Here is a 27,263-nt window from a genome sequence, read left to right on the forward strand (position 1 = left end):
CTTCATTTCAGTAATGTCCCTCCCTTTCCCTGATTTCATAGCTAGCAGACTTCTGTGCTGGAAGCTGTCACTCAAACATCTGACTTCTAGATATTGAGCAGAGGGATGTTGCAAGAGACAGCATTGTGTTGGTGTTGGAGACCACTGAGCAGGCAGTTCTCGTGAAGTCTCTCAGCCTGGACCTCTGACTGTGTTTTTCCATTCTGTGGTGCAGCAGGTGTCCAGTCTTGCCCAAGTGCTGACTGATCCCCTCAGCTGGCTGTCGCAGTAGCTCTGTCTTAAGTTTCTTCTCTAGATTTCCACACCCCCTGGCTCAAGTTTTTTGTTTCAGTTCACTCATGCTAGCCAATTGCAAACTTGCTAAGGCTTGTCTCCCTGGTTTCCTAGAAAATATTTTGGGCTCATTTATGTTAAAGTCTGGATACTCTCTCCAATTTGTTTTGCTCATTTTACGCAGTTTTGCCTGGGTGTTTGTAACTGAGTGTCAAGTGAAGTTGATGTATTTTAAGGCTTCTGATAAACTGTTTTTATTTTCAACAGATTTTAGTTTGATTTATCTTCAGGGACCTTTCTAAGTATCCAGATGTTGTAATTTTTCTTCAGTTTCAGCAGATGATTCAGCTTTGACTATTTCCATGGAAATTTTCCCATTGCTAACACAGTAATACTCTTTTCTGACTATTGTAATTTAATAGATAGTTTCCCTATGATGAAGTCATATGGTATGGGCATATAGTATGACTCTACTGTCCAAGTAAAGCAGGGCAGCTTTATTTAGAATTTGCTCTGTCTTCATCTTAATTTCTTTCAACTGAGGTTTGTCACTTATTTTCCAGGAGAAACTGAAATGGTTCTTTGAACTAATTTGAGTAAGTGAACTAATCAGCAAGCATATCTTGTCAATAGAGCTGATCATACTGAAACCTATTTATTCGTAATGGGAGTGAGACTGCTGTTAGGGGTGCTGGGTGTTTGTTAACTGTTAAAAAGTGAAGCTCTTCACTTCTTTCACAGAGGCAGTGAGGATTAGAGCCCTCTCCAGGAGGTCCGAGCACATCCCTTACTATTCTCTGCCTGCCTGTTTCTGCACTCTGCTGCAGCTTTTGTGACTTCACGCTACCTCAATGCTCTCTGTCAGCTGTTCTGGTGCAATCATTTTAACACATTGACTGGTCCTCTTCTGTAGCAAAAAAATTATTAAAACCAGATCAGTTCCCTGTTCTGTTCATCACATGTTGTTAAAATAATCCCCACTTCCAGTCTTACTGCACTGTCATATCCACTGCTTTTGCAGGGACATTTGACTTCAGTATCTTAATTTTATTAGATAACTGTATGAAATACCTGAATCCTCTACTGCTTCTTGGCCCTGTTGCCCACTGTCATAAATAGTCTCACTGAGGTGGTGGTACAGTATGTTTTTCTGTTACAGGCATTTGGATACTGGGGCCTTATGAAATAGTTTTGCTGGGAATCTTTTCTACCTGCTGATTCTAAAAAGTTTTCTAAATAAAAATTGACAAAAAATAACTATTTCAGACTTTTTGCTTTGCTTTTATTTTTAGGTGTGGAGTTTACTCTTCACAAGTATAAGAACTTAGAAACTTTATTTTAAAGCCATATTCAGTAGTGCAGCCTTTGATCTAGAGGCAGATATTGCCTGACATCAAAAGTACTCTTGATCTCGGGAGGACTGAAGTACTGAAATGCCAGGAATCCCATAGTAGCAGTATTAAATACACATAAATATATTGTGCAAGTGTGTCAGTTATATCAGTGCAGTAGGAATGCTCAAAGGAACTAGTCTGGCACTTATAACTTTGAAATAAATTGGGCATGATTAAGTATATATTAATATAAATTATAGAATCAAAGAATAGTTTGGATTGGAAGGGACCTTAAAGGTCATCTTGTTCCAACCCCCCTGCCATGGGCAGAGACACCATCCACTAGACCAGGTTGCTCAAAGCCCCATCCAACCTGGCCTTGAACATTGCCAAGGATGAGGCATCCACAGCTTCTGTGAGCATCCCTACCCTCAAAGTAAAACATTTCTTTCCTAATACTAATCTAAATCTTCCCTCTCTGTTTAAAGCCATTCCCCATTGTCCTTATCCCTACATGCCCTTGTAAATATTCTCTCTCCAGCTTTCTTGAGCCCCTTTAGGTACTGGAAGGTGCTCTAAGGTCTCCCCAGAGCCTTCTGTTCACCACCTCAGCAACCCCAACTGTCTCAGCCATCATAGTCTTCACAGGAGAGATGCTTCAGCCCTCTGATCATCTTCATGGCCCTCCTCTGGACCTGCTCCAACAGGTTCATGTCCTCCTCATGCTGGAGAACACCAGAGCTGGACACAGCCTTCCAGGTTGGTCTCAAGAATAGAGTAGGGGGAAGAATCCTTGCCCTGCTGGCCACGCTCCTTTTGATGCAGCTCAGGGCACAGTTGGCTTTCTGGGCTCTGAACGCACATGACCAGATTATGTAAAGCTTCTCATCCACCAGTACCCCCAAATGCTTTTCCTCGTGGCTGCTCTCAATCCATTCTCTACCCAGCTGGTATTTGTGCTTGGGACTGCCCCAACCCACATGCAGGACCTTGGAATGTTTCCCCTTTTCAAGTCAGTGGGAATTTCACTAGACCGCAGTAACTTCTCAGTTATGACAGATAGTATCTTAACCACCTCATCCACCAGTTTCCTCAGGATCTGCAGATGCATTTCATCCCATGAACATGTGCATCCTCAGGTTCCTTAGATGGTCTTGAACCTCATCTCCTGCAGTGGGCAGTTCTTTGTTCTCCCAGTCCCTGCTTTTGCCTTCTGTGACCTGGGTGGTGTGGTTGGAGCACTTGCCAGTGAAGACTGAGGTAAAAAAGTTGTTGAGTACCTCTGCTTTCTCCATATTCCAGGTAACCAGGTCCTCTGTTCCCTGCTGAAGAGGGCTCACATTTTTCCTCATCTTCATTTTATCACCAGCGTACCTAGAGAAACTCATCTGCTCCCTAATTTATTGTTTCAAAGAGCTGAATATTGTGTTGTATTGGATTCAACACAAGAGTTTTCACTGAGGAAGAGTGGTTAGCATAACACAAAATGCTGCCTGAGCTAACCTTCAGACCATATTGTATTTTTGCTTTAACAGTTAATCAGAAGTGCTGTGAAGTCATCAGTATTTGAATAAAGCAAAACACAATACTATACACATTAATAATGCCATAATAGATGTACTTTGAACTCAGACTTTCAAGTATGGGAGTACATGAATGTTTTAAATTTTTGTGCTTGGAAAAATCAGCAGAGGGATTAAAAATAGCTCAAAAAACATACCAAACTTGGCCATAGACTTCAGCAGTGTTTAGCCACTGTGGCCCATTGAGCCCTTTATCTCCAGGGCTATTTAGGTCTTGTTCTCTTTTCTGCAAAACGTTGTTATAGTTTTACACCTTCACGTAACCAGAACATGTGCATTCTAAAATGTGGGAAATAGCACACCTGCAAATTACAGTCTTGGCATCAGTTATCAATTAACTTAATCTGCTTCAAGGCTATGTTTGAAACATCATTTCAGGAGGAGATAGAAAAGAAAAGCACTAGAACTTGGAGAAGCTAGGAATTTGTGGCATTCTTTGAAGACAGAGAATCCAGTGCTGCCAGGAGGCAATAAATATCAACAGACTGGGAAAGTGCCTGGAACCAGAAGGTGGAAGTTGAACAAGATCCCTTGTTCACAATACAGTTAGAGGAAAGTAGATGTTCTTGAAGTTGCTGCTTATGTGATAACAAGTTAAAAAGGTGTAGTTCCTGTTTGTACTGTGTAAGTCTTATGACTTGCTTGTGCTGGTTTTGTACTGCTGTGGAGAACCTAAATTCCAGTTGCCATATCTCTCAAGTGTATAAGGTCACTTGAATCTGCCACAGGTTGTTTGGTACTGCTGCCCTTCCTCCTGCAGTAGTTTCCTTGTTTCTGTTCTCTGTCCTGGCTGTAGAGTTTGTGCTGTTTGGGATCTGATGTTGCTGGAAACAGGATTGATTGGAATTAGTCAACTAGCTTAGTGAGTGGCCACCCAAGCACCAACATGACAGAAGAGCAGGAGTTATGGAGTGTAAGAAGATGACAGTCTATTTTAATACCCCTTGTACAAGGGGCTTAGGTTTCTATGACTGCTCGCAAGCCTGTGAACATGGGCTGCCCTTTAAGGAGTCCTTGGCAAGTACAGGGCACATTTGCGGCTTTGGGTCTGTGAGACATCTGGACAAATGTTGTCTTTCTTTTGTCCTTTCTCTTCCTGTGAGAAGAGCAGCAAGGGCACTTTTGGATGTATGAGATGAGCATCTCTGGATCTTCTAACCATGTTGCAGTTCAGACTGGCTACAGGCCACGAGTCTGAACCATTCTCTATGTGCCAGCAAATTCAAAAAGTGTGGTTCCTGATTGCTAGAATGATCTCTTCTAATGTCACAAACTTAAAAAAAAACATTGAACAGCTTCTAGATTCCAGTTCAGTATTAAGATGAATTCTTACTGCTTTTTCTTCCTTGGCTCCACTGGTTTGTACAAGTTTAGGGGGAAACTCTTCACCACAGAATGAATTAAATCAAGCTGAAAATTTTGTAGCAAAAACTTTGTTTAATGCCACTTTTGTTGATTGTTGAAGGCACTTAATTTGTCTTTAGTAGGTCTGTCAACTGTCTTGATCCCAAACTACTAGCTAGAATGTTAAACATGGACTCAAGCCGTTTCTTTCTGGAAGGGCTGTGAAACTGTATTTGAGAGAGAATTGTGGAAGAAAGAACTTGTTTATAGGCAGGGCCTATTGGTATCCAGCAAAAAGAGTGCATGGAATAGCCTAATTTGTTTGAAATAAGGTAGTTATGTTTCATTTTTTTAGAGTCCGAGTTGAATCTCTGACAGATACTAATGGTCATAGAAGCTTATGGGACACTTAGGGACACTCCAAATGGATCTTGGGAAGGCTGTTGCTGCCTGAATATTAAAAGAATAGTATTCATAGGAGAAAAATGCTCTATTCCACTGTGGAGAACTTGTGGCTATTAGATGACTACGTTTTTTGCCAAGTGGCTGATTGTTAAAGCAGAAAAACCTTCTGCCAAAGAAGAAAAGAAGTTGGATTCCTTCCACAGCTAGAATTGGGTTGCCCCAGTTTATTTAGGTGTTCAGAAAACACTTTAATTGTTACCTCATGCTTACTTCAGAGGAAATAGTCTTAATAATCCTGCACTTCTGACCTGTTGCTAAAATTACTCGGGAAAAGGACTGTTTCATTTGCTAGTCGTCCTTAATGAGCTTTTCACCTGATGTTGTCATATCACTGGTAGTTGTGCAATAATTGGACTTGACAGAAGAACTGAGACTGAGCCAGTGGCAGTGTTTCTATAAATCAGCGTTGCTCAGATCTTTGGAACTGCATTTCTCATGGAAATGCAGTTTTCTGTCTTTGCAGAGGCAGGCATCCTTATTGTTTAAAAAATAAATGTCAGATGAAATACTAGGAATGGCATTCACTTTGAGGTAATACTCTGCTCTTGCAGTTTGAGTTTCCTGGTGACTGATTTCAGGAGTGGGTTTACATACTGCCTTTGAAATGGAACAGTCCCTACCTATGATCTTTAGAGTTCAGGGGGATGCAGTGTCTGCTGAAGTTATCTTGCATGCAAAAAGAATAATTGTATGCAAAAAGTTGCATTAGGATTTAACAGGGCAAGGCTTAGTGCAATGTGCAGATGACCCTAAAGAATTGTTTCACACAACTGTGTTTCTTATTCATGGGAGTAAAACTCATCTTTTAAACAAATTGCAGCTAGTCATTAGCTGTCATTCACCCTGCCAGGTTTGTTGCTAACTTAACATTTTCCTTTCTTGAGCCCCAAAAGGAAGATGAAGTAGACTCACATGACTGAGTTAAATACAATGTGAAGCCTTAAGTATTTAAGTAAAAATGGATCCTGAAGTAGAAAGCTTCAGACTTCCTTTACTCACGTTTAATGTATGCTGAAGTATTTTAAGCTTTTTTGATGATAGGTTGGGTTTTGGGTGGTTTAGTAGTTGTGTTATTTGTTTATTTAATGCTGTTTCTCAGATTCTTGGCCAGCCCTTTTTAAGACTTAAGAAAGATTCCTTTAGGAATCTGGGGAATTCCCCCATCTAGAGGGGACAGTTTGTCTAACCTGTACCTCAGCCCACAGTGTATTTCCATTTCAGAGCAGTTCTCATCCTCTACTCTCATTTGTACTGGTGATGACTGCGGTGATGTTCCAAGTGCCTCCAGCCCATCTTTGCTGCCTGTTCACTGCTCACTTTAGGTTAATGTGTGCCATGCTGGTTAGAGGCCAATATCTGTAATAAGGCATCTGTTCTTACTACTAGTAGTAATGATAATATATAACCTAATAGTAATAGGTAGCTCCGAGAAGTGCCATGTTACTTCAGTAATGGTAAGCAACAATGGTTTCAACACAAAGCAGGTGTGTTGAAACATGACTTAACACTCACTCCTTTGTCAAAAGCAAAAGAAGAGTCTATCTGGGGATGCACAGCCTAGTGCTGCATGTACTGCATTGTTCAGAAATGTGTGTGCTTTTTCTAGCCCTTCTGTCAGTGGCTGCATTGATACATGGTCTTCCTTTTCTCAGGTGAATCAGGCATGTGAAAAACAAATCATCCAAGTGCTTGTTGAGGAAAGCTTGGTTTAAATATGAACTGGTGTAAAATTTATTACTGTTGGGGGGATAGATGTTATTCTCATAAATTGCTTTAGAAATTAAATAAAGAGTGTTTCCAAAACTATGTATACATTCAGACATATTGCTGAATAAGTTTAGTAAATTTTAATGGCAGAATATTGTTCTTACAATTATCTCATTGGGATTTTTATGGTATTAGGTACAAATATGTGTGTCTAATAGGACAGGGAAATTTATAACCAGTCATGTTTGAACTGTTTCTTTCTATTACCTTCTTCTTTACCTTACTGTTTAAGGTTCCCTTTCCAGTGACTTTGCTCCTAAGTAGTAGCTTCTTTTCGTTCCCTTGTTACTGCTTTCTCCTTAATAATATATCCTTCACATTATTACTTGCAATGGAAGTGGAGTGAATGCTGTATATTCTGTATGCTGGCCTATGTAGAAAAGTAAGATGTTTTTTCTTTTAATTCTTTTAATTGTTGCTATTGTGTCTTACCTGTATGCAACCAGTGCAAAGATACGTAGCATCAGGAGAGCCATCTGTATCTTAAAAAATGTTGAGAGTACTGTGCTAAACACTGTCTTATTCAGCTTATCCAGGAGCTCAGTAATGAGATACAGACCTCTGAACAGCGAAGTTTAGTCTTTAAATATCCTTGAAATTGAGAGAAAAATGATGATGTCTAAAAAGTAAATTTGCAGTGTAAGCATGCAGCTCTGAACTGTCTGGAGACCTCTCATGGGCATAAGCACAGCTGTAATTTTGTGGCTGTAGTGGGTTGAGACTGCAATGTATAATTCTAGAATAGGGGTTTTTTTTCCTTTAAATGGCTATCTTTATACTAAACCAGATGTATAAAGGAAATTAACAAAGTGGTCTTGGAGACTCCAAGTTATCAACATTGTGGTACCATCTTTCTTAACTCAGTAACCCCAAGTACCCTTGTTTTCAGCCCTCCCACAGTATATCTCCCCTCATTTCTTCCAAATCTGCTTCATCTCCCTTCAGGAATTTTAACTATCCCATGTCTCTTCTTCAGAAGACATGTACCCTGTGAAAGAGTAAATCTTAATGTAGCAGTGGGTACAAAGAAACAGTAGCAGACTCACCGTGAGTCTGCATGGTGGTTGCTTCCCTGTCCTTGCACCCTCTGTGCCCTGCTGGATACCAAGGATACCAGTGTGATGGCCTAGAGCAGCCAGCCAGTGCTTCCTGCCTTCGCTGTGAGTCAGAAAATGGTTCTTTGCTGCCCTCATCCTGTGCTGAGTAGCTGAGTACCAACACTGTCACAGCTCATTTCTGCTCCTCCACATGGTCTGTCTCAGGAGGATCCATGTGCGAAGTGATACAGATGAAAATCCCACCTTTGTTACAGTTAATAGGTTTCTGGGGATCTACTGCAAACAGTAGTGACTCAAATTCAAATTTGCAACTTTAAAATATGTTAAACAGTCAGATAACCAGAGGAGTTTCTAGTTGGGCTAAACTAGCCCAGTTGTTCATCCAGGCATGCCAGCAGACATGATGCTTCATATGCCTTTAAAAGGTAAATGACTGTGTAGTTGGAATCCTAAACCACTATTAAAATTACTGTACTTTTAGTCAGAATTTAACCCTGTTTTCAACTTTGATCTGTAGGGCACTTCTGTTTTTACTCTCACTGGGAGTCATATAACATACATAGCATATATATGACAGATTGACCCATCTGTACTATTCCTTCAGGATCAAAGTGCCTCTGTAACAACATCATTGATTTTTGCCTTTGTTTCCTAGGCTGTGAAGATATTATTGCTGAGAGCATCTCACTAGACACCTTAATTGCCATTCTGAAGTGGAGCTCTCAGCCCTACGGTTCCAAGTGGGTGCATCGTCAAGCTCTGCATTTCCTCTGTGAGGAGTTTACCCAGGTCATGACTTCAGAGGTCTTCTACGAGCTCAGCAAGGACCACCTGCTCACAGCTATTCAGTCTGACTATTTACAGGTAACCTGCAATGCAGAATACAGATGGTCCTGCTTGGGGCAGGGTGTTTTATACCATGTCTAGAAATGCGTGGGAGTAGCTCATTTTAAACTGCTCACCAGAGTGAGTGTGTACACACTGAACACTCCTTTTGTAATACCTAAAAAGTGAAATTGAAGTAGTGATTAAGAAAACTGTTTTGTTCTTGGCTTGTAACACAACCCAAATGTGGTACATGCTATAGCTTAGAAGTCTAATAATTGTTTGTAAATGGATGAAAATTATTTTAAACAAGGCATTTCTGAACCTAACATTTGCCTTGCGTGTTTAAGAGATTTTTTTTATAAAATTATGTGGTGGTAGTAGTTTTGCTATAATGACATACATGCTAATTTGAGTCAGTGGGAGCTAATAAACTAGTAATTATTCAGAAGACTTAATTTATTTTTGTGGAAAGACAGAAAAATACCTTTTCTGACAAGTATTGCAGAACTATTTTTTTCTGACTTTCCTTCAGTAATTATGTGTTTTTAGGGAGAGAAAATCATACTGACAGGTAGAAAGCTTCTGGATTTTTGCTGCCATTTCTCTTCAGGGAAGATATCTTTATAATGACAACCAGCTTCTTAGAGCTTAAAGATGACTGGATTTTTTTTAATTGTATCCATTCAATCTTACCTTTTTCAAGGGATAAAATCTTAGAGATTATTTAAAATGGATTTTTTTAAAAGTTTTGTTTACCTCAAACATTTCAGAAATTACAGTTAACAGTACCATTGATCTTCTGTGAGAGTGTATATTTTGACTAAATTTCCTGCCCTAGTTGTTAAGAATTTACATAGATAAGTTTAAATTTTTCAGTACGTGATTTTTTCCTGGAAGAACGTTGAGTGGTTAGCACATGTATATAGGTATGAGCAAAGCAATGTTATTTTATTTATAGTATTACTGAAAATCTTTTTCTTCACATAGATTATAATTTAGTGGGGTTGATTATTTTCATAGCTTTCCAGGCTGTGCAGATGCTGAATTTGTAATGTTAAACAAAAGATCCAAACACCCAGAGGTAGAACTACCCCTTTTAATTAAATTCAGTAATTCAGATTTAATACCTGTAACTTTCCATAGTAAATAAAATTCCTCCTTCTTCTAGAAAACTCCTTTACCTCTTCCTAGGGAGTTAATAAGTGGCATGAATCTAGAAATTATGGTGGTGATATACCAGGAGTACTACCTTAAAATATTGGGAGAAAGTGGTTGGCAGATCATAAAGTGCAAATCCTTTTTGCCTTGTTACAGTTGTGTTTCTTTAGCACTGTAAAAGACCTGTGTATGTGATTTTTGTGTGTGTGTGTGTGAGACATTAAGCATATGCAGATCACTGACTTTCTCTTTCTACTAGGCAAGTGAACAAGATATTCTTAAATACCTGATTAAATGGGGGGAACACCAGTTGATGAAGAGAATAGCAGATCGAGGTGAGGATCCTTTAAACCACACAGTACTAAATCAAATAACCCAAAATTTGTGAAAGTTCTATTTTGTGGGTAATCTGTAACTTAAGGAGATTTAATCTACTTTGTTCACAATATAGCCAAATGAACTTGTTTTTTTTAGTTTTTGTTCTCTAACTGAAATACAAGAAATTCTGTTTAAAGAGAGGAAACTGAAGATGGTCAGAGACTGGGACAGGTTGCCCAGAGTAGTTATGGGATCTCCATCCTTAGAGGTATTCAAATCCCACCTGTATGTACTGAGAGGCAATTTGTGTACTCTTCCTGGGGAGGTGTGGGATGAGGGTGGTGGTTGTGGCTGCACCAAACTTCTAGGTGTCCTTTCAGCTCTGTCTGATTTTAAGTCTGGTTGGTTTCCTGTTCTGTCAGAATTATTTTTCTTGTAACTAGTTCATCAAATAAAAAAAACTCCTGCAGTATCTTTTACTTTCCTGTGCTTATGCAGGCTTATCACAGTAGTCTTATTCTTAGTTTACTTAGTGTCAGCCTTTCACTTCAGTTAGAGTATGTCTCTCCCACAGAAATCTATGGTGGTGAGAAATAAGCCAAAAAATGGCACTAGTGTTTTCCCTGAAGTAGATGTAGATGTATTTTTATGAGCCTGGATGCACACTGTTGCTACAGTGGTAACTTCAAGGGCAATCTCACCTGTTGGATACAGGAAGTAGGTTAAACATGTATTTTCCAAATAGCACATGCAAGTAGCTTGTAGTTCATCCAGACTACAAAGTATCAATCACACAGTACGAGGGGAACAGAAAAGGAAGAACCTGCCTGTGTAAAGTGTGACTACTGTCTTTGGAGGGCTGGCCATGTTTTTGAAATCTGCTGTTATTGTTTGCAAAACAACTGCTTTGTCATGGACATGTCTTACGAAATGCAACAAAAAGTCAGTTAAAAGATGTGCTTCTGGTGATCTAAGTATTAACCTGTTTTCGAAACAAGATTTTCTAAGTGTTTGTCTTAGGGCACATTAAAACATAATGGAGCCAGTTTAACATTAACAGACTTGGACTGGGGCAGAAGCTGCTCGTTTGGAATGACTGCACAGCTTCCTGTTCTGTGGCATTCATTAAGTAAACAGCCGACTTCTCTTTCCCAGGATCATCAGATAACATGATAAGCAAAGGCAGGAATAAGAGCTATGTCAAGTTCTGTCAGATTAGGGCTGAATTTAGTCTGGTAATTTCATCTAAATTCCTCAGTGACACTCCTGAGTTTACAGTTCTGAATATGTGGTGGTGTCACTCAAATGCCACAAAGCATTAGAGATTGTAATGAGCTCGAGCTGCCTGAACTGAAGGAGGATGGGTATGTTTGACAGGTTTCCTCAAAGAGTGAAGCTGGTCAAATTCAGGTTGGATACAATACCTAAAATAAACGTGAAGGCAGTTAACTGGGGAGGAAGAGTGACCTGAGTGTGTCATACATTGTATCTTGCCATCTCTAGGAAGGTACTCACTCCTGGCACAAATAGGTATCCCATGACCATGAGAGCAATGGGAATGGGCTTGGCACTCTTGTTACTAAGGTGGGCTACACAATGAGGTTAGAATAATGTATCCCAGTGGACTCTTCAGGCCTTAATTTGTGGAAAATAAGTCTTTGAAAACTGCTGAGGAAAGGTAGAGGAGCTGCAGGAGGGAGTCCTGGAGGGAACTGCTGTCAGAAAGGTACAAATGTTTTCATAACACAGCTCTTGATAGAGCTTTACAAGCTTTACCCCAAACACTATTTTTATTTTCTACCTGGCTTACACTTTAAAACTGGCAACTGCACAAATGACCCGTGTTTGTATAAACTGAACCTGTCTCTATGGATGTTCGTATCAGGTTTTAAGGCTTGAAATAGAACCACAGAATCATTTAGGTTGGAAAAGACCTCCAAGATCATGGAGTGCAACCTCTGACTGATCACCCCCTTGTCAACTAGACCACAGCACTAAGTGCCACATACAGTTGTTAATTTTGTGGAACAATGCTGATGAGCACTGTTAATTTAAAATGAGAATTTTGTTTCCTTTTCTATAACTCCCTGGAAGCCCTGTAACTCCTGTTATCCTATTCAAACTTTTTGATGTAAACTTGTTCCTTCCCACAGAGCCTAATTTACTCAGTGGTACTGCTCACAGTGTGAATAAAAGAGGTGTGAAGAGGAGAGACCTTGACATTGAGGAGCTGAGGGAGATCCTGTCTCCACTTCTACCTTTTGTCCGCATTGAGCACATCTTACCCATGAACAGTGAAGTACTGAGTGATGCAGTAAGTCAGTCTCATACAAATACCGTTTGGGTTCTTCGTACTTCAGATGCTACAATGTTCACATGTGGGGTTTTTTTTGCTTTAGTGGGTGTTGGGTTTGTTTGTTTGTTTAAAGCATTAACTTCAAAAATGTTATCATTGAGAGTAATACATGTATAACACACTTTTTCTGGTTAAATTTGCTGTTCTTTAGATCTATCAGAAGGCTAAAGAAAATTCAGTGTAAAAATGCATTTATTGCAAGTTTTTACCATATTTATATTTAAAAAACCATAAACCTCTTTCTTGATTCTTAAAGATGAAGAGAGGCCTGATTAGCACTCCTCCTTCAGACATGCTACCAACATCAGAAGGTGGAAAGTCAAATGCCTGGCTGCGGCAAAAAAATGCTGGGATATATGTGCGGCCAAGACTGTTCTCGCCATATGTGGAGGAGGCTAAGGTAATAGTCATCAGCAGCACTCGACTATTGTCACATTAGTCATCAGGGGGTTCTGTAAACAGGGAAAGATTTTGGTATGTTTTGTGTCTCTTTACATGTACTGGCCTAAAATACTAACATTTTCAATTTAACAAGACTTACAAGATTGATCATCAGGCTCAAGTCTCTAGAACTGGTCAGAAAAATTTCAACAAAATTTTTTTTTGTCGAAATTGAAATGTTTGCGAGACAGATCTTGATGAAATTCCACCGGAAACAAAGCAGCGTTCTGAGGGAAACCTCCCTGGTTTCCAGCCAGTTTGCCGGCCCAGCTCCTCGGCAGCCCTCCTGGCAGGCGGATGGCAAGGTGAGAGCCTGAGAGTCCCAGTTTGCAGCTAGTCAGCAACTTTGGTGCCAGGTCTTTCAGGCTCCCCAGCTCCCACCAGAGCTGGGTGGAGAACTGCTATTCCACTCGGCAGAGGACTCTTGGTATTTCTTCTCCTTGTTTGAATCAGAACATACCCCAAAATCTTGTGATCCTCCGCAAAATGGAATAAATATCTTGTGTCCCATATGAGTGAAGTCCTTTGTGTCCCTCTCAGGCAGTAGCTTCCCTATTTAATTTCTTGCATGAGCACTGTCAAATTGAAGATCTTGCAGCATCTCTGATGTTTGGTGACAGGGGCAAGATGTTTGGTGCTGTGTGGGGCAGGAACGTGCCACGTTCTGTTTGGCAGAATGGGAGCCTGTTATGTTGCTGACTTATGCCATCACTTAAGGTAGCTCTGAATTAAGTTGAGAGCTCATGAGTCCCAGCAGGGCAGGTGACTGCAGAACAAGAGGATTAGATGAAGCTGGGTACATCCACATCACCTACAGACTCTGACCACTGCTCTGGTGAATTCAGAGAGTTCGCCCTGAAATGTTGCCCTGAAAATGTTTTCTAAGTGTATATGTTATTGTTGGCATCCTCTTTGGGGAGGGAAGAAATAAAACTACTTCACATTTTGGGCACAAAAGTTAGAGCACCAAGTGGCACTAAAACAGCAAAGGAAGAATAGCCAGTTAAAATGTTATCTTTTTATCTTGGATTGAAGATTAAAGCTAACAAAAATGTGGTAAAGAATACGTGATAAAAGCTTTGACTCTCAGTTTTCAGGTATATGGTATGGGAGTGCTTTAGTAGTTACCTAAAGGTGCATTCTAACATGCCCCCCACTTCCTACCCCTTGTCAGGATTCCTACATGTTTCTGTTAGTTTCATATTACGCTGTTAATGTTTTTTAAAAACACTTTTGGCTGTTTAACCTTAGAGAGAAGACTCTCATACTTAGTCTCTGATAACTTAACTCCTCCTGTTCATAGTTTAAGTATTGTGAAATGCAAAAACTGTGAATGAGTAATTTCTGATTACTTTTTTTAGTTCGCTGTTAGCCTCCCATATTTTGAAATAAATCCATATAACATTAAATCATAATCTTAAAAGGGTAGGCATAAATCCCTTTCTATTATTTAGGATGTCTGAGGGAAACATGTTTCATTTTCAGACTCATGCCTTCCACTCAGTAGCACAGTGTTGAGACCCACAGGCAATAATTGCCTTAAACAAAGTCCGGAAGGTCTGGCCTCAAGAAGGTCACTTCTAATCTGGCAGATACAAAATAAATAAAGCAACCTTCCCAAACTTTATTTGCCTGCCTGCTCTTTGGTTTGACTCGACTCTGACTGTGACTGGAAAATGGAATAGAAAATGCTGAGGAAAAAGCCAAATACTGTTGGTGACCTGTAAAAGTTACTGTTGTGTAGCAATTGCTAGACTTGTGCCCTGGGGACTGCGCTTGCAGCAGGTGGTGGGGGGGTGTGTGCAGTCCTTCATGAGGGCTTTGGTGGCTGTCGTTGCAGTCTGTGCTGGATGAGATGATGGTGGAACAAACGGATCTCGTTCGTTTGCGGATGGTCCGAATGTCCAACGTGCCCGACACCCTTTACATGGTGAACAACGCGGTGCCGCAGTGCTGCCATATGATAACCCACCAGCAAGTCAGCACTAACCAGACCAGTCCTCCCTCAGTCATAGCCAACGAGATCCCAGGTAAGGCTGCTGGTTGCTTCCAATGCCGATTGATCTGGGGGCTTGGGCCTGGGGGAAGTGAGGGTCAGCTACTGAACATTATGATTTCCTTGGAGAGTAGAACTGCATTAGTAGTAGTCTCTTTGCTTTGGTCTGTTCTGAAGACATTACCTGGTTTTGGATGGCACAGTAACTAGTTAGAAAACAATCTGAAAAACCTTGGACTGGATAAACATTGTAGAACACTTGCTGAAGCCTCACTCTTGGTTCTCAGAGTTTTCTGCAGTGTTCTCAGTTTTCTACAACCAGTTGTCCAAGATGGGTAAGATCCAGGAGGCTGGAAAATGGCAAAATACTGATTTATTTTAAAAATTAAAAGCTGAGGAGCATAACTTACAGGGAAATCAGCTTAATTTAGTATGCTAGAAAATATTGGAAGTAGACATTCAAAACACACTTATTTCCGTTTACCAAATCTACTTTAGCTTTGAAGTCAAAGCTGCTTCATTCCTTTTCATGGGCAAGTAGATATGACCTCTCTTTGCTTCAGGATACTTGGTGTGACATTCCCCATAGGCAAGCCAGGAAACTACATACTAAATATATTTTGTCATTTATGCACTTGATCTTTTGGTATCAGACTGGAAGAATGTATCTGGTGGGATTCCCAAAGCATCTAGCTCTTCCTCGCTTACCCCTGTAATTAATAATACTCATTATTAATACTCAGTGTGCATAGAGAATACACTGCCAAAACTTGCAACTGATGACAAGTTGGAAAGGTCAGTGAATGTTTGGAGGACAGGATTAGGTAGCTAAATGACCAGGATTTAATTTAAATTCAGGGAAGAAACTGTGAAACACTGTGTAGGTGTAGCCAGCTATGTGCATGTGGGATGGCTGAGGGGAGCTCTGTGGAGAACAACCTGAAAGTCAACAGTATACAATTCCATACAGAGCAATTTTTGTGCTAAAATACAAAAACAAACGTGCCACAAAACGTGAGGTGATTCGATCTTGGAGCATCGTGTGTAGCCCTTTAAATGGCCATACTGGATCAGGTCAAGGATTTGTCTGTCTACCCTAAATCCTTATTCTAGCAGTCACTGGAAGTGAGTGCATAGGGAAGCACAACAGAGGAACCACATAAAATAATGCCCGTTAAATTCTGTGTGCTTTTCAACCATGTGCAGCTTGTGGCTATGCTGTGGTGGATGGTGTTTTCTCTGTAGTTAGTAATTTTAAATGTGTTGTTAATCCACGAGTTTATGCAGTCTCTCGTTAAACTTGTGTGTACTTTTGGCATCAATTTTTAGATTAAAATATCACATTTCAGTAGATACAGATCAGTTTGGGAGTCTCTAGAAAAGCAATAAAGATGGCATGCCAACAAGAAAACACTCATCTTCCTCCACTACTCCCGATTCCCTGTTCTATAAACTTTTTGTGTATCAGTTATGTCTCCCCTCAGTCAACTGTGTTGAAAGGAAGTAGATAAACTATTCTTGCAGATGCTAGAGCCAGGACAAAAATAATGGATTGAAATTGCTGCAAGAGAATTTGAGGTGTTAGGAAGATTTGAACTACTGTTTAGTTATAAGTTTTCTAGGAAATTTTTTGGAATGGTTTTGATCTGTTGCTTGTGATTTGGGAAGAAACTTGATAAAGCCTTAAAGGGAACTTCTGAAAACTTCTGTTTGATAAATTCAATAAAAGCACTAATTTTTTGTTTAGAAACTTATAGCTGTGGCATCTCAGCAGTGCATTACTTTCCTTCCCATACACACACACAGAAAAGTATAAATGTACTCACCATGAATTGAATATAAAATATTTCATTATAAGATATGACTTTGATAACACTTTGCTCAATCTTAGTTTCCAAAGAAGTTGAGAAAGGCAACAGGTTCTCAGAGGTCTCCAATATTTTGCAAAAGTTCTCATGTTCCCTGTTGGCAAGCATGAGACATCTTTACCAATCTGAAGCTCCACTGCAGCTTGGTTCTGTACAATTTAATGGGTAGGAATTATTGCCAGTCCTTTGACTTGAGCATAAATATGAGCCCTGAGCCTGGCCAATAGTTGGAGCACAGGAATTGTGTCCCAGTAACTGTCTGCTTCGCTTAGTTCTGTAATTAAGCAGAAGAATTGATTGGTTTTGCCAGTGCCTCTTTGCTAGGATGGGCAGATGGAGCCTAGTTAATTTGAGGAGATTAAAGCCTGTACCAAACCTATAACTTGTACAGAAATACATCCTAAAGTGTAGACAGAGCACAGGAGCTGCCGGGGGGAGAGCTGGGCAGCATCGCCTCCATGCCCCTTGGACTGGGCTCAGAACAGGGGGTTCTTTACAGCTCAGCTGTTCTCCATCTGTCCCTGGCATCTCCTTGTACCCACTGCCTGAGGACTGTATTTGCATAAATGCTACTGGCAGTGTGTCTTAAAGCTCTTCCTGCAGCACTATTGTAGAATGAGTTCAGCCTGTGCTGAAGCCTGTTCTAATTTGAGGCCAGGTTCTGCAAGTGGTTGGGTTTCCTTACATATTTTCCAATTTCACTTTGAATTAGAAATCCTGCAATTGAGAGAATTGTATTTTTATATATGTAATCTTTATTCTATGTGTTTCAAACAAATAATAGTAAAAAAACCCAGAAACAAACCTGGATGTGAGAATATAGCACTTCTTAATGCAAAACTGATATCATTTTTATGCCTACTAGTTTGGAGAACTGCTTCAGACTTCTCTTAAATCCTCTTTTTTCCAGTATTAGCAAATTGCTGGGTGTAGCTAGACATATGGCTGCTAAATCAGGATTTTTCAGAAGAATTTAAGTGTGTGGAGGGTAGCATGGAGGACTTATTTCCAAGCCTTGAAGGCTGATTAGAATGGGTTTGTTCCTCCTCCCAGCACAGGAACTCCATTGAGGGGAGGGGGAATATATTGCACTACTTGTACATATCCTTCATGTACCAATGTAAACTTTGTGAAATAAGGACCAGTTGTAGTTGTGTGGTGTTGGGTTTTCTCCTTCTCTGTAATGCAAATGTGTTTTTACATTGCTCTTGCTGTATGATCTGTTTAATTTTTATGAGCTTTCATTATGGACATCTGGTCATGACAATATAAGCACTTGTAAAGCTGTTAAAGGATCAGACACCAGGACTTACGTATCTGAATTTGTCTTCTCTATGATATGCACATTTTCATGAGGACAGAAAGACCACAGAGAAATACCATTCATCGTCAAACAGCAGTAAGAAGTGGCATGAGAAAGTTTTGCAACAGGATAAATACCCCAAATTATACACTATTTTCTTTTGGAAAGGTTTTTTAAAATTATTTCAATATGGCTGCATAAAACAGTATAATTTTAGCAGGCTTTTGTTGGCTTACAGTTTGCGTAACTTTTGTAAAATGCACTTTTTCTAGTTACATACTGGTGTTATGGTCTTGTGATTATAGAATTGCATTAGAAGTATGAAGTGTATGCCAAAAAAATCAGCGAATTCTCGGCCTGTACAATTCACAAGGGAACATTCAGTTGTTATTTAAGATATCCTTCCCCCACCTCCAGTCATGGAATTCCTGCATCACAAGGGGTTTACAAAAAAAGGCTGTTTGTGGCTCATTCTAGCAGAAGCTGGAAAAGTGATGTATGCTTTTACCATTTGTGTGGTGTGTGTTATCCCATGTGGCTTAGTGATGCTCCATGGAACATGTGTAAGTTGAACAGTTCTTGGCAGAATGCTCCTTAAAAAAAGAAAACAACTCAAGGCAGCCTGATGTTAGACTTTTTCTTCAGAATTGCAGTCAAACTTACTGTCTCACAGTTCAAAAAGGAATCTCTGTTATCCCTACCCCATTCTCTGTTATTCTTCCAGTCCCCAATCTCCTCGTCGTGAAAGAGATGATCAAGCGGCTGCAGGAGCTGCGTCACACGGAGCAGGTGCAGAGAGCGTACGCCCTCAACTGTGGAGAAGGTGCCACAGTCAGTTATGAGATTCAGATCCGTGTGCTGAGGGAATTCGGGCTTTCTGATGCTGCTGCTGAACTTCTGCAGGTATGAAAAGTTGCTGTATAAGATAATGAATTGACCTAATTGTGCAGTGTGCAAGAGGAGCGCTCTGTGTGCAGGTGCACAAGTGCTTTGAGATGCCTTCATAGCTGTCCAGGTGCAAACACCAGTTGCAGTTGATGTATGTGATCTTATAAATGTGTAAGTGCAATGTATAAATACTTTTCTCAGGAGTCATTGCCACTCAGGGTGTTCTTACTGATGCAGATTTTGGGGATGAAAAAAAATCTGCCAAAGAGGGAGTTGACAAGAGCAGTAGAACCATAACTTGAAACCTACATTATTATTCATTCTTGAATTGGAAAGGAGAAAAAGTGGTAACTAATATTGTAGGTCTGCACAGTACATATCAGGACTGGGAAAACTGGAAATCCCACTTCTGTTTATACACTGCTGTTAAAGCAAATGCTTTCATTGGTCAACTTACAGAGTGAATCTGATGCTTCTTGTCTTATTTTAAAAAAAAAATCTATATTCTGTTGTAGCTGTAGTCACCTTGAGTGCTGGTGAGGTTGTAGGTGGCACAACCAGGCAGTTACAGTACTAGCACATTTCAAGTTCCAAAGAGTGTTAGTTTAGGAGATTTTTTTCTAAATGACTTTCTACTTTGTCCTGTTACATGCTGGGTTTTTGCCTTTGCAGAATCCTCACAAATTCTTTCCTGATGAGCGATTTGGGGACGAAAGCCCCCTCCTGACAATGAGACAGTCTGGACGGTGTCGTGTTAACAGCACTCCCACTGCAGAAACCATGTTTACAGAACTGGACTCTTTTGTGGCCTTCCATCCACCACTGCCCCCTCCTCCACCTCCATATCACCCACCAGCAACTCCTATTCATAACCAGTTCAAAGTGGGCTGGAAACAAAGGGTGCCAAGTCAACATCCCTCACGTTCCTTCTCTTACCCGTGTAATCACTCGCTGTTCCACTCCCGCACCGCCCCCAAAGCTGCACCGCCTGTCTACTTGCCTGGTGTGAAGGCAGCACCTCCTGACTGCACTAACACCACAGGTCTGGGGCGACAAACAGTGGCAGCAGCAGCGGCAGTGATGGCAGCTGAGAAACAAGTGGTAAGTACTGTGATTTCTCCTCCCTGTCTCTGGCCACTCAAAGTACCTTAGAGAAGGAGTCAGAGGGAATTCTTATGATGAAGTTGGCTTTGTTAAATAAAAGAGCATTTTTGTTGGTTAGGGGAAGATTTTTCTACCAAACTGGCTGTCAGCATTCTACATCCCAAAGGCATCCTAATCTCTGGAAGAATGAACGTTCCAGGGGCAGGAGCATTTTTGGAGGGGCAGGTGGCACTCATGCTTCTGAAATCATGGAATCATAGAATACCCTGAGTTGGAAGGAATCCATAGGGATCACCAAAAGTCCAACTCCTGGCCCAGCACAGGACAGTCCCAAGAGCCACACTATGTGCCTGAGAGCATTGTCCAAATACTTCCTGAACTCTGCCTGGCTTGCTACCATGATCACTTCCCTGGGGAGTCTGTTCCAGTGCCAACCTTTTCCTAATATCCAGACTAAATCACTCCTGACTCAGCTTCATGCTGTTTCCTCTCGTCCTATCACTGGTCACCACAGGGAAGAGATCAGTGTCTGCCCCTCCTCTTCCCCTCACGAGGAAGTTGTGGACTGCAGTGAGTTCTTCACTCAGTCTCCTCCGGATTTCAGCTGCTCCTCGTGTGGCAAATGTGGTTTGCTCTACACTAAAGCAAAGCATAAGCCACCTTCAGTAGTGGGCTGCAGGCTGTAACGCAGAGGTAGAAGTAGTGATGGTATTAACTATTCACAGGTAGGTAGTCTGAAGTAAACAGGTTCCCTTTATACATATGTGAAGAATGTGAAAGCTTTACAGCAGTGAAATACTTGAAAAGGAGTAGGAAAGCAGAAATTGGTAATTGCCAATACAAAGGGGTTTGTCACAGCATTTAAAAGCAATCATTATCGTTGCTTAACTACAATGTGATACAATGAAATCAATGAAATATAAGATACTGGATAAAGACATAGATTTATTTTTTTTTACAGCAGAAATAAATTACCACATTCTTTATTTAGCATTTCCTGTACTTCACTAAGCTATCAGTGCATAGTTGTGTCATACTGAAAACCTGCACATTAGATGCAGATTTAATCCTTGAGTTCTGAATGGAAACATGGATTTTATTTTTTTCCCTTTAGCAATTGTTTTAAATACATTGCACTTCTGTTTATATTTTAGGTTAAAATATTTAATTTCACATTAGAAATGTTTACCATTGTTTGATCAAGGGTGGGTTTTGTTGCATGTCTCTCTCGTTTGATCAATACTGACTTCCCTAAGGAAACCATATAGTGATCTTTTTCACATTAGAAACATTTCTGCTGGAATGTTTCCATAAATAATGCAAGGAGGAACATAGGCTTAATATGAGGGATATTTTTGTTCTGTGTTCTTTCTTCAATTTGTTAGTTACTAGTAATCAATGATTACTGACATTCCTTTCACTAGAATTATAAATGCAAGCAGAAATTTTAACTCTTCTGTCTGGAAGGCTATAGTGACAACATGCATGTTCCATAGCTTCCCTGCACTGTAACTCTGTGCTCTAACAAACCATTTGTTAAGTTCTGCCTTGCTTAGTTTGGTAATTGGAAGTGGCTTAAAGTAGGCCTGCCTTTAAGAAGTTTAACAATACAGTGTCTTTTACTTCATAGTCAAGGCAAGATGCATTTAAAAGGAGCAATTATTGTGGTACAACAGCTTCATGAAGGAAACAAGCAGGAAGGTGAAACTCAGTGGATACATGTGTTCTTTAAACAGTGCAGGAAATTTGCAGGCTAAGGTTGGCTAGGGATTAAGAAAATGCCATTTTGGCTTAGGAAAGCCATCCTACATACAGTTCATGTTTAGCTTTTGTCTTTGTTTCCATGGACCAGTTTCTTTTCTTTTCCAGTGTACTCAGCCCTTGCTAAATGACCTGATGCCAGATATTGCCATGGGTGTGTCAGCGATGTCTTTAAAGGAAAGAAGATTACCAGAGCTCACGGTGGACACGGAGTTAAGCCAGGTGGTTACAGAGGTAGGGCCTGGCCCACCCCAGCACATTTCATGTATTCAGAACAGACACATGCCTACTGCTCGGAAAAAACATGCAATAGAGCAAAAAATAGATGCTCGAGAAAATCCGCAGGAATATCCTGACTTCTATGACTTCTCCAATGCTGCATGCAGACCCTCTACTCCAGCACCCAACAGGCACAGTCCTTCGCCTTCACAAGGCATTTATTTTGGCCCAGATTTGTATAGCCACAATAAGGCATCACCAAGTGGCTTAAAGTCAGCCTATCTACCTTCCCAGATATCTCCTAAAAAGCAAGAGGACTCTAGGAGGGAATACCTGCTCTCGCAAGATGGGCATCAACACAGGCAAAAGAATGAGCCAATACACCTCGATGTCTTAGAACAACCTCCCCAGCGACTGGACTTGGCCTTGGCTAACCAGGAAAATGCTGGGAATGGCCCTGTTCACGTCAGGGGAAGAGCAAAAATGGAAACGGATTTAACCTATGGGCTAACCTCCAACAGACCTTCGCTCTCTGCCTACACCTCTGAAATGCCAGAAGAGAGACCCGGTAGGAGACTGGCAGATGATGAGCCATTGGAACATGGAGCACAGAGAAATGCAGATTTGGAAAGGGAAGATGCAGTAAGCAGAGGAAGGAGGTCTCCCAACAAACCAGACTTCCTGTACAAAAAATCTGCCCTATGAAAGCAACCTCCACTATTTCTCTGTGCCTAAGAGTTGTAAACATCCCATTCCTTGCAACTTTTGGCCTCACTTCTGTCAGACAAATTCCTTCATGCCAGCAGAAAAATTCAGCTTCGCTCACTTCTTTTGTACATACATTGCTTTGTTAGAGACAGCATGTTATCAATTTTGTTTTAATGCTGCTTCTGGTTTTATTTTGTGGGAATTTTTTTTTTGAGCAGATTTAATTAAGCCTTTAAAAAAAAAAAAACAAAAAAAAAAACAACAAAAAAACCCACCACAAAACCGGTACCTTTTTTCTACAACCTGGTAGCCTTTTGCACCTGTACATCTATTTTAGTGTATTAGTTTTGTACTAATATGTTAAACTTTAATGTCACATTTAAAGGACTGTATTTTCATACTTTTGCATTTATCCTTTCACATGCCAATTCCCTATGTGCATTGGGTTGCACATTATGAAATGTATTTTCTTATGAGATAGTAACAACCTGTTTATTTTTTAATTATAGGAATTCCAAAGAACAGCACATCAAAAAACCTACATTTTTAGTTAAGATTTTTTTGTTTGTTTGTTTGGATTTGAAATCTTCCTGATTTTTATGACTACAGCAAGAATCCAGTCTAATGTTTTGTTTGAAAAGTTTTGGCAGCTGGTCTTATCCTTATATAGATAGCAAACCCACTTAAAGAATTACATTTGGGTTTTTAAGAGTTCAGAGGGAAATTTAGGAGTCCAAATCTAGTGAATTCACTGGAATATGACAGCTTGAGTCTGTTTGCCTCTGGTTCAGCTGTGCCCATTGAGAACTCCATAATTACCCAGAAGCACTTACTAGACAGATTAGAATTGTTGATTTGCCCATGCAGAGATAAATGTAGAAATACTATAAAAATGGTAGTAACTACTTGTTCTTCCAGCTGCTCATACATGGGGATAGTGAAGACCAGATTTGTGGATTCCTGCTGAGTCGGAGTGTCAGGAAGACAAGGCATAGTCAACAACCTTTGCTGTTGCCTGAACATGAGGGAGGGTTCCCTCTCCCGGAGGTGCCGAGGTGACTGTCCATTGCCTTGCTTTCTCCTGCCTACGGTTACAAAAGGGCTTCACTCTTGGTGATGTCTTGTAGTGTTCCTTACCTGATCTCACGTGTTGCTGACTCCATGATCGCAGCTCTTCTCCCAGTGAAGAGTCTCTGCTTTAGCATCATGACACGTGTGAAGCTTTAGCACTCTTAAATTATGCCTCCATTTCCTGAGTTTGCTTTTTGAAAGCACAGAAATGAGATTCCTCTTAACAGGATGTGAGGAGGGAATAATGGTGATCTGGGCTGGCTCCTGCCACTGGGGTGGGGTTCAGCAATGCACCAGGGGGGGGAATGGTTACAGTTATGAAGTGCATCCTTAATACTCACTGTGCAGTTCTAGGAACAGATTCATTGCATTCAGGATAGGGATCTGATGCCACTGCAGTGTAGCGATTGCTGGTAAAGGCCTGTTTGGGGGGGTTAAATACAGTTTCTATAATACATTTCCCTGTAGTAGAACACTTTAGTCCCATGTGTGACCTTAGGACTTCTTTAAGGTTATGTTGAGTGGATTCCTGCAGCTCAAAATGCTTAATACTGTTCTAACAGAAATTGTGCTGCAACTTTACTTTTGGTTTTAGTCGATGGCATATTCTTAGCTAATGTGTTTCATTAAAGTATGCTGTGTCTCCTGCATATGCATCTGTAGACCTCCTGCCTCATGGAAGCTCTGCAGACGCTCCTTTTGAGATGCAGCCATGGAAAACGTGGTGTAGGATTGGAACAGAAACTGTGCAGGTGATGTCTTGTGGGTGAGGGGAGATTTCTTTCTTTTTTACCTCTGTCAGCCTTTTTAAGCCCACAGTCGAGGCACTTGGTGGTCCTGGCTTCATCACCCATATGTGGGATTTCCATGGGACGGCAGTGTAGAACATTGTTAAATGCAGGGTGTCAGCAGGGAGATGGTGCTGCTGCAGGTTGGTGACTGAGGTTCACGGGGTTTCTTGTGCAGATCGAGCATGGTGCTGTCTGACTGCATAGCTGTAACCGCACAGGAGGGTCTCATCCTCGCCAGCATGAGACCACCTCACCAGAAGCATTAACTTTCATCTCACACAAGAACCCTGAAACTCCCTGCACTTGCATCATGTATGGGTTGGCGGCTTAATTACTAAAAAGTTAGAGCTGTCCTCAGAAGACTGATTATTCTGAATAATTTATTTTTACCTAAAACTGATAGATGTACTTCAGGAGAACTATTTTAGTTATCACAGTTTGATGTGGCACTGTGTACCTGGACAGAGGTGGGGCTGAGATCTACAGATAAAACTTTAAAGTTTGAAATTTTGTGGGGGCGTGGCTGATGAAGGTAAGAAGTTTTGAGGTTATGGTTTGAGGAAAATCATGAAATGCTGTGGCTTTGGAATAAGCTGGTGAGAAATGCCTCAGGGGAGGACACGTTTGCATTTTAGAATATAAAATTGCTTTTGAAGTCTCAGGAGCTGAGCAGTATTCAAAAAAGAATCAAGTGTTTAAAAGTAGGTGCAGAATGAAAGACAAGTCTTTCTGAGGCCACAAAGACAATCAGGCCATGTAGACAATCTGTTTTCACTTGTATATTTTGAGTTGGGAAGAAGATGGTAGCTAATGGCAGCTGATTTGAAGTGGAAAAGAAGGATTTGTTGAATTACTGGAACTGGATTACTTTACTCCAGCGTAGGATTTCCTATTTAGTTGGATGTGCAGAGGGAGAGGAGAAACCATCTTTTCTTAGAAGCATTATTCAGAAGCTAGTGTTCATACTACATCTCACTCACACAACATGTGTACCTGTGCTACCTGCTACTTCTTATTCTCTGTCTACTGAAACTTTGGTGCAGAAGCTCCTTGTTTACATGAAGCACTTTCTGATTAGGCTGGAAACTGACACCTTTTCCTCCTATAAATTTGATGGAGATGACAGATTACTGACTATTTTGCTTGGATAGAGGTATAAACATTGTTTTCTTGAATGAGGGAGACTTGTGCTCCTTGTTCTGTTAAAGAGAGAGCTCAGACTTTGTATTTAGTGAGCAACATGCAAAAACTTCTTATTCCCTTTTCCCCAACTACCCTTCCTCTTTTCCTTAATATATGGATGAATAACTTAATTCCTAAAACACATTTTTTCCTTTAAAATGTTTTGTTGTTCTACGGAATTACTGTAGTTGTGTATTAGTAACTGCTGTGTTGATTGGCAGTTTCCTGTTGTATTTTTCCTGTTTATAAGGACTTTCTCTTATGAAAATTAAGGCTGTGGCCACCTGTACTTGTAAAGCCTTGGGTTTTGGTCCTGGAATGTCCCAAATGTTTGTCTTAGGGTTTTTTTTTGTTTGGTGGGGGTTTTGAGGGGGTTGGGTGTTAGTTTTGTTTGGTTTTTTGGTTTGTTTGTTTTGGTTGGTTTTTTTGGTTGGGTATTTTTTTGTTTGTTTGAAAGAACACTAAAGCTGTTTGAGGCACTGTTCCTTCTTCTAATAATTCTATGCTTCTATGGTAGAGGTGGTGCTGAGCCCTGTGTGGTGCAGGGAACAGCTGAGAGGGAAACTTGTAAAACCGCACTTGGGGTTTCTGTAATTACCTGTACTGCCAGGAGGCAGCCCCGCCTTCGGCAGCATTATGGATGTTTCTTGTCCTTGTGTTGTTACTGGTATAAAGTCAAGTGCCTTCAATGCTAAAGGCTCAGAAAACTTTCTTAAACTGACTTCATGTCCTATGCAAGTGTTTTTTCTACAACCTGCATAACCAGTACTTTGTAAAACTTGTTTACGCTTCAATTGTACATAGTGTTTTTTAAAAAAAAAATAGTATTTTTATTTAGGTACCTCCAAACTTGAATTCTAGTCTTGTGTGATGCATTGTAAAACAATACATTTCTCTTTTGAGTACCATTACAGTTGTAAAAAGGTTTTCACTGGTTCTATTTTTCTACTGTTGCTGAGAAGCATGTAACACTGACTTTATCCTACATATAGTTGGCATTTCAAATAAATGGCTTGTATAGAACATGCTTGTGTGGCTGCTTCCTGTGAACTGTGACCAGCAGTGCTGGGCTGGCTACACCCACCACCCTGTCCTGCTCACTCCAGGCTGGCAGTGACTGAGGGCCCAGGGAAAGGAGCGGAGCAACACAAACAGAAAGGTGCCCTCTGACTGTAAAGGCTCCTCAGACTGACAGGGTTTGTTACTCCTGGGGGAAAAAAGTACCCAATAATGCTTTGAGCGTCAAAGACATGATATAAAACAGTGTAAAAAGAGGGATTCAGAATCTGTGGCACTGATCAGGCAATTTTTAAAAAGGAAAAAGCATTTCAGTGAAAGAGTTCTGTGAGTTCTGCCTAGAGCCTGATGGACTGAGGCCATTCCCTGTGAAAGGCAATAGGGCTCAGAGCTGGGGCCATGGGACACCGCCCTGGATCCAGGAAGTGCG

General features: G+C 40.6%; 1 protein-coding gene across 5 annotated transcripts in view; it reads left to right on the forward strand.

The window, feature by feature from the left end:
- Positions 1-26,839, forward strand: part of BTBD7 (BTB domain containing 7) — a 56,136-nt gene extending 29,297 nt beyond the window's left edge. For 3 of the 5 annotated variants that reach the window (XM_051806591.1, XM_051806592.1, XM_051806593.1), the window contains 9 exons: positions 8,480-8,688; positions 10,070-10,145; positions 12,282-12,442; positions 12,741-12,884; positions 13,117-13,230; positions 14,766-14,955; positions 18,817-18,995; positions 19,653-20,081; positions 21,954-26,839. In XM_051806591.1, coding sequence (XP_051662551.1) covers positions 8,480-8,688; positions 10,070-10,145; positions 12,282-12,442; positions 12,741-12,884; positions 13,117-13,230; positions 14,766-14,955; positions 18,817-18,995; positions 19,653-20,081; positions 21,954-22,769 — 2,318 coding nt within the window. In that variant the 3' untranslated portion in view covers positions 22,770-26,839. The remainder of the gene's footprint in view (positions 1-8,479; positions 8,689-10,069; positions 10,146-12,281; positions 12,443-12,740; positions 12,885-13,116; positions 13,231-14,765; positions 14,956-18,816; positions 18,996-19,652; positions 20,082-21,953) is intronic. The other 2 variants (XM_051806594.1, XM_051806596.1) reach the window with 1 other exon arrangement.
- The last annotated feature ends 424 nt before the right edge of the window (positions 26,840-27,263 follow it).

The sequence above is a fragment of the Manacus candei genome, unplaced genomic scaffold, assembly GCF_025592945.1.
Source record: "Manacus candei isolate 608988 ecotype Guabito, Panama unplaced genomic scaffold, ASM2559294v1 h1tg000067l, whole genome shotgun sequence".
In the NCBI taxonomy this organism is placed as follows: domain Eukaryota; kingdom Metazoa; phylum Chordata; class Aves; order Passeriformes; family Pipridae; genus Manacus; species Manacus candei.